This window comes from Tenrec ecaudatus, chromosome X (genome assembly GCF_050624435.1).
Source record: "Tenrec ecaudatus isolate mTenEca1 chromosome X, mTenEca1.hap1, whole genome shotgun sequence".
NCBI classification, from domain to species: Eukaryota; Metazoa; Chordata; class Mammalia; order Afrosoricida; family Tenrecidae; genus Tenrec; species Tenrec ecaudatus.
The window spans coordinates 79,849,658-79,860,804 of NC_134548.1; the positions used below are offsets into that span (position 1 = coordinate 79,849,658).

The following is an 11,147-nucleotide window of genomic DNA, read 5'->3' on the forward strand; positions in this document are numbered from 1 at the left end:
TTCTCCCAAATTTGAAGTGTGTGCTTTTTTGTTTTGTTTTTTAAAGGAGCACTGATGATGCTATCAGGTAAGCATTGAACTTGTTAACTACAAAGTTGGCGGTTCAAACTTACCAATCACTCATTGAGAGAAAGGCGAGACATTTTGCTCCCACGAAGATTTACAGCCTTGAAAACCCTATATAGGATGGTTATGAGTCGGAGTTGACTTTAGGGCAACTTTGTGGGGGGAACCCCCCTTTTTGAGTGGGTGGGTACTCATAATGTCACCTTTTAATGAGAAAAAATAGAATTTAAATATCTGAAAATGGGAAGGGATGATGCTTTAGCCATGTGAGGAAGTACTAGTTATATTTTAAGTGAGCGGTTTCCTTTGGATATTATTAGGCAATATTTTTGTGTTCTTTTAAGAAGTATATTATAGAAGTTAAGGAGCACATTGTTTGAGCTAGACTACCTGAGTTCGAATCCACGATCTGTCACTTATAAGCTGTGTGACTTTGGGCAAGTTGAGCTTTAGATGCCTTGGTTTGTGTTTCTGCAAAATGGAGAGTACTGATAGTACTTACCTACCTTGTAGAGATATTGAGAGGGTTGAAGGGTATTCTATGTAAAGCACAAATAATTCTTAGTGCATAGAAGGTATTTAATAAATGTTTGTATTTATTTATTTCACACTTTATTGAAAATTGTACATCTTAAGAAAAAAGAAGGAAACTTGAGCTAGTTTTTTAAGTTTATGATTTTTGACATAAGAAAGTGCTTACACCACAATATTAAGTAGAAAAAAGGAACTAAAATATGTATAGTAAGGATGTTCTTTATAAACATTAATCTTGATATATACAAATATTATGTCTGATAAAATTGATGTATGGATTGTAACAAGAGTTGTGCTCCCAATGAAATGATCTTTAAAACTTATTTTAAAAGTTAATATTGAAATGCACTAAAATATTGATAGGTTATGAGTGAAAATGTTTTTCTTAATAAGCTGATATAGACCAAGTTTTCTACAAGCCTTTATAAACTAATCAGTTAAAAAATTGAGGTGGGGAGGGGGAGACAAGGGGAATCCATATGTAGCCCATCCTCCAGGGGAACGAGTAATCGAAATGTGGGTGAAGGGAGACAGTGGATAGTGTAAGACATGAAATAACAATAGTATTCATGAGCGTGGGAAGGTTGGGGAGGGAGAGAAAAAGAGCTGATACCAAAAGAGTGTGGGAGGGTGGGGCGAGGAGAGAAAAAAAGAACTGATACCAAAAAAGTGTGGGAGGGTGGGAAGAGAAGAGGAAAAAGCAGGGGAGGGGAGGGAGAGGAAAGTAGAATAGAACGATAATGTTTCGGGACTGTTGATGACAACATATGTACAAGTATGCTTATGTAATTGAAAGACGGATTTGTCATAAGATTTTTAAGAGTCCCCAATAAAATGATTAAAAATGTTTTTTAAGGGAAATTACCTGAAAGTTTGAATTAGTATATTTTTAGAAACCAGCTAGATAAAGCTGGAATCGATTTTTTCCAGCAGTTTTATTGGCACGTAGTTTACATATTATACAATTAAGTAGTTGTTCAATCATATCAAGGAGAACTGTACAATCACTACCAAGTTAATTTTACAGTATCCTCCATCACACGGTTGAACCACCTTTAAATAAAGCTGGAATAGATTCGAGCTGAATACCTTTCTGATTAGAAAGAAAATACAAGAGGGTTTCCAAAAGGTTTGTGTGAAAATGGAATAGAAATATAATAGGATTTTTCTACAAACTTTTTGAAGTCCCCTTATATAGTAAAAAGAAAAATAATTCCATTATCCCAGATCATTGTAATTAATAATTTAGTGTATTTAACATTTTTATAACCAGGCGTTTTTGAACTTGGGTTCATACAATATTTTTCCCAACACTTTATTAAAAAATTCAACTTTATAATAAACACTTATATCCTACCATTAATATTATTGTTCCTGTTTTATCAAATTCATCCATGTATTTATCCACTATGAAGCCACATTATTTGACACATTTGAAAGCAGATGGCAGACATTGGTATTCTTCTGTTTAAGTACTTATTCCAAACTTTGAAAACTCACTGCCATCGTGTTGATTTTGACTCCTAACAACCGTATAGGACAGAGTAGGACTCCCAATTTGGATTTCCAAGGCTGTAAATCTTTGTTTTACAGAAGGCCTCATCACCTGAGGAGGGTTCTAACTGTTCTAACTCTTGCCCTTGCAGGTAGCCACCCAACATGGGCTATGGCACCAGGGTACCTGGTGAAATGCACAATTGTTTCATGACCATTCAGTGAATTTTTTTAAATTATTGAGGGATTGTACAACGCTTCTGATCATCCATCCATCCATCCATCCATCCATCCATCCATCGTGTCAAGCACATTTGTACATTTGTTTCCCTCATCATTCTCCAAGCATTTGCTTTCTACTTGAGCCCTTGGTAGCAGCTCCTCATTCCGCCCCCTCCTCCCGTACCCTTGATAATTTATCAATTACTATTTTTTTGTCATGTCTTACACTGTGTGAAGTCTCCCTTCATCTACTTTTCTGTCTGTTGCCCGTCCCCCACATTCAATGAATTTTGACAATATCTTTATAGTCCAAATCCCTATGAAGTTACAAAGCATTACTATTACTCCAGGAAGTTCTCTCATGTCTCTTCTCAGTTTCCTTTTCCGACAACCACTTTTTTTTTTTAAAAAGATCATTTTGTTATGGGATCTACAACAAGCCATACCCCAGTTGTATCGAGCACATTTATACATAGGCTACCATCATTATTCCCTAAACCATTTACATTCTATTTGAGCCTTGGGTATCAGCTCCTCTTTTTACCCTCAGCCCCCCCTTGTGACCCCTTGATAAATTATAAATGATTAATTTTTAAACTTACACTGAGTGTTGTATCCCTTCCCCCACCGTCTCTTTCCCCCTCCTCTCTTCACCTTCCCCTTACCCTCCTGGTATCACTACTCTCATTTCTGTTCCTGAGGGGCTTATATTACTTGGATTCTGTATGTCCTGAGCTCTTATCTGTACCTGTGTACATGCTCTGGCCTAGCCTGCAGTGAAAGGCAGTGCTGGGGTCATGAGAGTGGGGGGTGAGGAAGCTGCAAGGAACCAGAGGAATATTGCGTTTCATCAGAGCTATACTGCACCCTGCGGACAACCACTGTTTTGAATGTTTTTCCTGCCATAAATTAATTTTACCTTTCTAGAACATTATATGTTGGAAATCACTTTAGAATATGTACTCTAAAGGCATCTTTCACTCAAAATGTTTTTGAGATTCATTCATGTTGTTTGCTTTTATCAGAAATTCCTTCTTTTTATTACTTAGTAGTATTTTCTTGTGTAAGTTATACCACAATTTTGTTTAACCATTTACCTTTTGACATATGCAGATTTTCTTTTTGAAAGAAAGCACCGTGATATTTTTATTTAAAAAGTAGCACTAACATGGTCCGGTTGGGTTTAGGCTAACAGATAAGCAGTAGTCTGACCCAGCAAATCTCAAACAACTTAAAAAAATATTATTGGGGGCTCTTACAACTTTTTACATCAGTTGTATCAGACATATTCGTACATATATTCCATCATTCTTTTCTAGACATTTACTTTCCATTGAGTCCTTGGGATCAGCTTCTCTCCCCCACCCCTTGTGGCCCCTTGATAGATTATAGATTGTTATATATTTTCAAATCTCACACCGACCATGGTCTCCCTTCCCCTCTGGTTTCTGTTGTTCTTCCCCCTGGATGGGGGTGTGTGGTTATTTGCCATTCATTGCGATCAGTGCCCCCCTTCAGTTCCACCTCTCCCCTGCTTCCTCCTACCCTTTTGGTATCTCTATTCCCATTCCTGTTCCTGGGTTCCATGTGTCGTGAGTTTTATCTCTAGCCTATACCTGTGTACATGCTCCCGTCTAGTCCAGAGAGGGAAGCGGCACTGCGGTCATGATAGCTGAGGGTGAGGAGGCCTCAAGGGATCAGAGGAATATTGTGTGACCCATTAGTGCTCTACTGCTCCCTGATTGACTCATCCCCTCCCTACAACCTCTCTGTAGGGGGATGTTCCATTGTCCATAGATGGGTTTTGGGTCTCCGCTCCAGCCTACCTCCATTCTTACCAATGCATTTTTGTTTGTTTACTGTTTGTTGTGAGTCTTCTGTTGCCTATTGCCTGGTCTTGACACCTCATGATCACACCGGCTGGTGTGCTTCTTCCATGTGGGCTTGTTGCTTCACTGTTGGATGGCTGCTTGTTTAACTTCAAGCCTTTAAGACATCAGACACTATATCTTTTAATAGCCAGTTACCATCTTCTGTCTTCACCACATCTGCTTATACACCCATTTTGTCTTCAGCAATCGTGTGTGTGTGTGTGTGTGTGTGTGTAGTGAGCATCACAGAATGCCAATTTGTTCGAACAAAGTGTTCTTGTATTGAGGGAAGGTATGAGCCAAGGCCCAAGACCTGTATTGCCTTATAAATGTATGTACACAGACCAATACTACTATTGTTGTTATGAATTAATATATTTAAGTGAACACGTCTGTTAATCTCCTTATCTATGCCTTGGCTTCCTAGAGCTTGTCTCTTTCTTTTTGCCTCCTCCTACCTGCCATCACTTTCCCCCTTCCTTCACCTTTTAGTGGTTCTTCTCTATTAGCTTGGGGTTGCTCTAATACTCACAGGATCGCTACCCTCTCCTAGATGCTGGTTCCGCTTCCCTAGTTGTTCCCCTGTCCATGATGCTGTATGCTCACCACACCCTTCTCCCCACCTCCTCCCCCTTTACCTTCTAGGGCCATTGACCCCATTGCCTTCTCCCTGGGCTTCCTTCCCATGGTCCAACCCATCTAATTAGGCAAATCATCCATGTCCTAGTCCAAACAATAAGAAACCATACGGTTGAAGAAAGAAAAGGAAAGAAAAAGATGAGAGAAGGAAAAAAAACAGTAAAGAATGAAAAGGGGGGGAAAAACCCCTACATAGGTCCAGGTCTGTTTGCTGGTCCCCATGAGACCCTCCCCATGATCCTGGGAGAGATCCAGGGACTGCCCATTCTAGCCCAAAATCCATGCTTGGGGCTCGTCAGGGCCTCTGTGGCTCGGCTTTACCCCAATTGCTGATCACTTATGCTCCATTCCCACACTCTCCCTGCTGTGTGTCCCCATTATTGTCTCCTGTCTCTGTATGCTCCAGTTAGAGGACAGCATGTCTTGAGTTGTTGGTAGTCCCACAGTCCTCTCTGTGCCTTAGCAGCTCCATGCAGGGACCTCATCCTCCGGGCTTGGTGTGCCAATATGGAGTCGAGGCCGACTGCCTCTCTATTTTTCCTTCTTGGTTTGCTTCCGTCTGGGTATGGTAGGTCAGTTCCTTTCTCCCACCAGAAGGTCTAGTGTTGTTTTCTGCAGCACACACTTACAGGATGGGGGTCAGGCTGGCTCTAGTTGGGACCAGCCCGTAAACAACTCTTAAAAAATTGTTGATTTGTGGAGAGAGGGTGGGGTGGAAAGGGGGAACTGATTACAAGGATCTGCATATAACCTCCTCCCTGGGGGATGGACAGCAGAAAAGTAGGTGAAGGGAGATGGTGGACAGTGTAAGATATGACAAAATAATAATAATTTATATATTATCAGGGATTAGTGAGAGAGCCGGGAAGAAGTGGGGGAAATGAGCTGATACCAAGGGCTCAAGTAGAAAAAGCACATGTTTTGAGAATGATGATGGCAACAAATGTGCAAATGTGCTTGACGCAATGGATGCATGTGTGGATTGTGATAAGACTTGTACGAGCCCCCTCACAGAGGGGTCTAGGGGAGGAGATGAGTCAGTCAGGGTGCGATGTAGCACCGATGAAGAATACAGCTTTCCCCCAGATTCTGGATGCTTCCTCCCCCCCCCCGACTCCCATGATCCGAATTCTACCTTGCAAGTCTGGATAGAGCAGAGGTTGTACACTGGTGCAGATAGGAGCTGGAGGCACAGGGAATCCAGGGTGGATGATACCTTCAGTACCAGAGGGTGAGGGGCGATACTGGGAGGGTAGAGGGTGAGAGGGTTGGAAAGGGGGAACTGATTACAAGGATCTACATGTGACCTTCCTCTCTGGGGGACGGATAACAGAGAAGGGGGTGCAGGGAGATGCCGGATAGGGCAAGATATGACAAAATAATAATCTATAAATTATCAAGGACTCATGAGGAAGTGGGGAACGGGGAGGGAGGGGGGAAACAGAGGACCTGATGCAAAGGGATTAAAGTGGAGAACAAATGCTTTGAAAATGATTAGGGCAAAGAATGTTCGAATGTGCTTTATACAATTGATGTATGTATATGTATGGATTGTGATAAGAGTTGTATGAGCCCCTAATAAAATGTTAAAAAAAAAAGAGTTGTACGAGCCCCCAGTGCAATAAATGATTACCCAAAAAAAGCCCATTAAAAGATGGGAAATAAAAAAAATAATCAAAGTGGCTGTCAGAAAACAACAAAACAAATGTACAAATGTGCTTGACACAATGGATGGATATATATTTTGATAAGAGTTGTATGCGCCCCCAATAAAAGGATTTTTAAAATAATTGTTGATTGGAGAAATATATAATGTTCTGCCTGATGAAAATAATCTACAATTCTTCATCTGAAAATAATCTCATGGCAAATAATATATTCAGGAGAGTAGAGGGAGAATTCTCCCCCCGAGTGTTCTCAGAAGAACTGATGACGTTTTTCTCAATTTGTGGGCAGAACCACAGTATTTGCTATATTAGCATATTTTTAAAAGTCTAAATAAAAAACTCAGTTCAACTTCAAGAGCAAAATTATGGTATTATACATTTGCATTTCTTATTAGTGCCTTATTATTCCTATTCCATAAAACTTCATAAATGAAGTATTTCTTTTTTTTAAATGGATATTTCTTATATGGTTATGCTGTCACTATTGTAAATGATACTTCAGTGAACATATTTTCTGTTGGATACATTTAAAGTGCTATTGAAAAGGTTTTGAGCTTGGGGGAAAGCCAACATATCTTTCTTTAAAGATGCTTAATTGTTTCTAGGATCAAGTTCTGAGTCTCTGTCTTACATTTTTTTTACTAGCTTGAAGAAAATACGAGGCAAAGTCTGGAAGCAGAGAATATCTAGCCCGCTGTTCAACACCAAACAATATACAATGGAACTAGAACGGCTGTATCTGCAGATGTGGGAGCATTATGCAGCCGGCAACAAACCTGACCACATGATCAAGCCTGTTGAAGTCACTGAGTCTGCCTAAATAAAAGACTATGCACGGGAGATTAACCCCTAGACCTGAGCCTCAACCTTTTGGGGGAAAGGGAACTAGATAACATACTTTGACTTAACTGTACAGTGTCATGTTGCAGATGGTTGACATATAATGATAATAGAATAGCACAGCCAGACTTGCTTCCTGCATGGTAGGGAGAGACACAAGATGGGAAACTACTGCTCCATAAGGAATCTCCATAGAATTTTGCAGCAACCAGCTGGTGCATATGTCTGGAAGGTCTGATCTCCTTTGGTCTTCCGTAGGATGGTTAGTGTGGAGGGGAGATACAACTTATCCAGCCGTTTTGTGATTCCATGGATTGATCGAATCTTCTCTGGATTATTTCTTTTTCTTTATAATTTGGGTATTGGAGCTTTTAAAATGTGTTTGGTTTCAGGTATTTTTATTCATGTGAAGTGTATATTTCTCTTGAGATAGGGTTTTAAGCTAAAATGTTGCTCCTTGTTTTAGTTTCTGAACTATACAGAACAATGGGGACTTTGCTGGTGTAGTCTTTTTATAGGTTTTATAAACCACTTGAGTCTATATCAGTCATTTTAGTATCTGACCTAGTGTTTGGAGCTATTAGTGATTTGTTGGTTTAGATGATGATTCAAAAATTTTTTTTCTGACTCATTTTTCGTTCCTTTCCCACCCTCCTTTCCCCACTTTAATTTTTTTTTCATATAACAGAGCTAACAAAATTAATCTGATTCAAAACACCTTGGGGTGTTTTTCTTAAACATACCATCCGGTGCCAAATGAAAATTCTTAGGAGTGATTATTAATGGTGAAGGGCACAGTTGTGGTATATCATTGATAATAACATAGCTTTTTTTTTTTTGCCTAGTTTTGACCTATTTCATCAGTGTTTTACCTTTGCTCTCTCTTTCTCTATGCTGCTTCCAAAAGTGATAGCGTGTGATAAGATTTTTACCCTCTTTTCCAAGGTTTTTGTTTGTTTGTTTTTTTAAAAAGTGAGTCATGTTCTTCCTGTTTTTTTCAGCAGAAATGAAATCCCAGGTAAGTATAAGTATTCAAATATTTGATCAGTAAGTCACAGGTATCTCCAATATAGAAAATAACGTTCATAAAAAAATGTTACTTCATAGATTAAAAGCTCTGAAGGATCATCTATGTTTAAAAGTAATTATTTTTCAGACCTTCTAGGATATTATATAACTGTTTCTGGACTTGATCTTCAAGTCTGTAGGAATTCAGCCTCAATAGTAGCTAACTGCTCTACTACTTGATTTGGAGTACAAATTATATGTTAGTCCTCCTGGAGCTTCAGTGCTTGGTATTACAAACCATAGGAATAAAATAATTGAATTTCAGTAAAACGTGTTGAGGGCTTGAGGCGTAAACAAGCCAGCATATGAATATACACCTTGTCTTGCTGTACTGCTCTTAGGCTATCCAATAACAGATAGTTTTTGTCTGCTATAGTGCTCTAGATTGCAGCGTCTTTTTAAAGTGCCGAGGCAGTGCACCTATTTCTGTAGTTGCAGCTGATGCCTGAATGTATTCTAGCTGACAAATTATTGATCAATAAGAACTTGAAATTCTGAAAGATTCTTACTGCTGACCAAAACCTGAGCAGAGTCTCAAGTGTAATTCATGACCAGAACTACATATCAGTGAACTGTTCAACTTTTAACAGTATAAATCAAGAAACATCAGTTTAGAGAATTTTTAATTTATTTTTTACCTGACTGAAAAATTCTTAGTTACAGGTTGCCAGTATGGTTGCAGATAAACTGATGTCTGAACTTCACCAAACTATATAATGTGGGATAGAGTAATAAACTTCCAAGGCCCTCAAGGCTGTGGACCTTACAGCCATTTCACATAGCACATCCTTCCTCCTCTAGGGATGAACTTTCTCCTGGCACGCAAAACTAGCCGCTGTGGTTGGAGCTTTGCTTATTGTAACAGGCTATTGGTCCAGGTAACATGTCTGTGGAAGACTTAATTCTGAATAGAGATATAGGTATTACTAGAAATTGTTTTTTTCTATTATACTCTGCTTTATCAAAAAAAGTAAAACAAATTGTGCTACAGAAATCCAGATGTTGTCTTGCGATGTTAAAACAATAAATGAATGATTTCCCCCTTAATGTGGCTGATGTATTTTGTGTTCTGGAATTAAATATTAGAACAATATGGTTTTCCACTGATGAAACATCTACATCGGAACAGCTCACAAACATAGACTAATTAGATTACAATACTAGTAATTGTTTTCTTAGTGTAGTCTCCAGGAGTATAGGGGTTGTTTTTAATCCATTAAGTAAACAATAAAGCATGGGCCACCTACCACATCCATTTCTATTTCTTCCTTTTTTGTGATCTCCCTGGCTTCATTTGCCCTTTGTAGTCTTTTCATTTTTAATGTTAATATTTTTGCTTGGGTCTTGGGTATGGAATTATTTTTGTTCCTGCTCTGTATGGTTAGGTGAACTCAGTCACAGATATGAAGGAGGTAGAAAATCAATGCTTTAGGATCAGAATAGGTTTGCTGCTGGCTTTCTCAGATTAACTGATGGAGAAACTTTTTTTACACTGTTTAGTTGTTGAGAATATACACAGCAAAAGATAAGCCAACTCAGCAGTTTCTTACATGTCCCATTCAGGGACAATGATTACATGCAAATAGTGCAATCATTCTCAATCTCCTCTGAGTTGTTCCTTCTCCGGTAACATCAACCCACTATCCCTAGTAGCTTTCAAATTGCTGCTGTCATTTAGGTCCCATATGGATCATAAAATAGGTACAGTATTTGGTGGAAATTTTTTTCTCAGTGAAATTTAAAGTAATTTAATTCTCAACTTCTGTGGGTTATGTTCAAAACTTTCGTGTAGTTTAGGGTTTGTTAGATGGTGTGAGAACAAAGTGGCCAGTACAGGAGAAAGTCTCCTTGTTAAAGTTCTTACTCGCTCTCTTTATTTTGTTAAGAATCTGCCCCCATTATTTCCAATCTACTTCTGCCGTCATTGTAATGGTGGAGCTGCCTTGTGTGCTTTCTGGACTACTTGTCTTAAGATTTGATTCCGACCCTAATATCTTCTGCTTGATGTTTATATTTCAATTATCGCTAGTGTTTGGGTTCTTGAGGTTCCCAGGAAGTTAATGAGGACTACGTCTACATAAAGCACTTGGGACAGTGCTTGCTGTGAAGTAAACTAAAATTATACCAATATCAAATGCAGATGTTCAAGCCATGAAGTGGATGGGTGACTGCCAGAAAAAACAAAAATGGCACAATCCACAAAACATTTACTTTCCCTTTTTTCCATTTGGAAATAGTGTCTAAGTATACTTCAAAGCAACCTCCTCCTTTTATCTCCAACGATGGGAGTTATCCAGTATTCCCAGCGGCCGTCTTTGGGTGGGGTGGGGTGAGGGGTTCTGTAATCAAAAGCCCAGAGTGACTTGAGAGGCAGTTGGATTGTTGCTTTGTTCCCATGTAGGGGGCGTCTCGCGGAGCCCTGGTGGTATAGTAGTTTCAAGTTGGGCGAGTTGGGCTGCGGTCTGCATGGTCGGCAGTTCGAAATCACCAGCAGCTCTTTGGATGAAAGACTGGGCTTTCTATTCCCTATCTAGGGGTGTAAGTGACTCCTACCCAGTACCCATGCCCCGCCCCCCACGGCACAGCCTGGGGAATAGTTTGGAGAGCAGGCAAACAGATTTGGATAATTGAAGGAACAGGGCCCACCTCACACAAGGTGATACTTGGGGGAGCAGCTCAAATTTTCTCAATATCCGGCAAGTTAATTCAGATACTTTTTCCCCACAGAGCATGGGCTCAGGTTCTT

The 11,147-nt window shown here is 39.5% G+C and overlaps 1 protein-coding gene across 2 annotated transcripts in view; it reads left to right on the plus strand.

The window, feature by feature from the left end:
• OGT (O-linked N-acetylglucosamine (GlcNAc) transferase) overlaps positions 1 to 9,448 on the plus strand; it is a 68,797-nt gene extending 59,349 nt beyond the window's left edge. For both annotated transcript variants that reach the window (XM_075539711.1, XM_075539712.1), the window contains exon 22: positions 7,139 to 9,448. In XM_075539711.1, the coding sequence (XP_075395826.1) occupies positions 7,139 to 7,313 (175 nt within the window). In that variant the 3' untranslated portion in view covers positions 7,314 to 9,448. The remainder of the gene's footprint in view (positions 1 to 7,138) is intronic.
• The last annotated feature ends 1,699 nt before the right edge of the window (positions 9,449 to 11,147 follow it).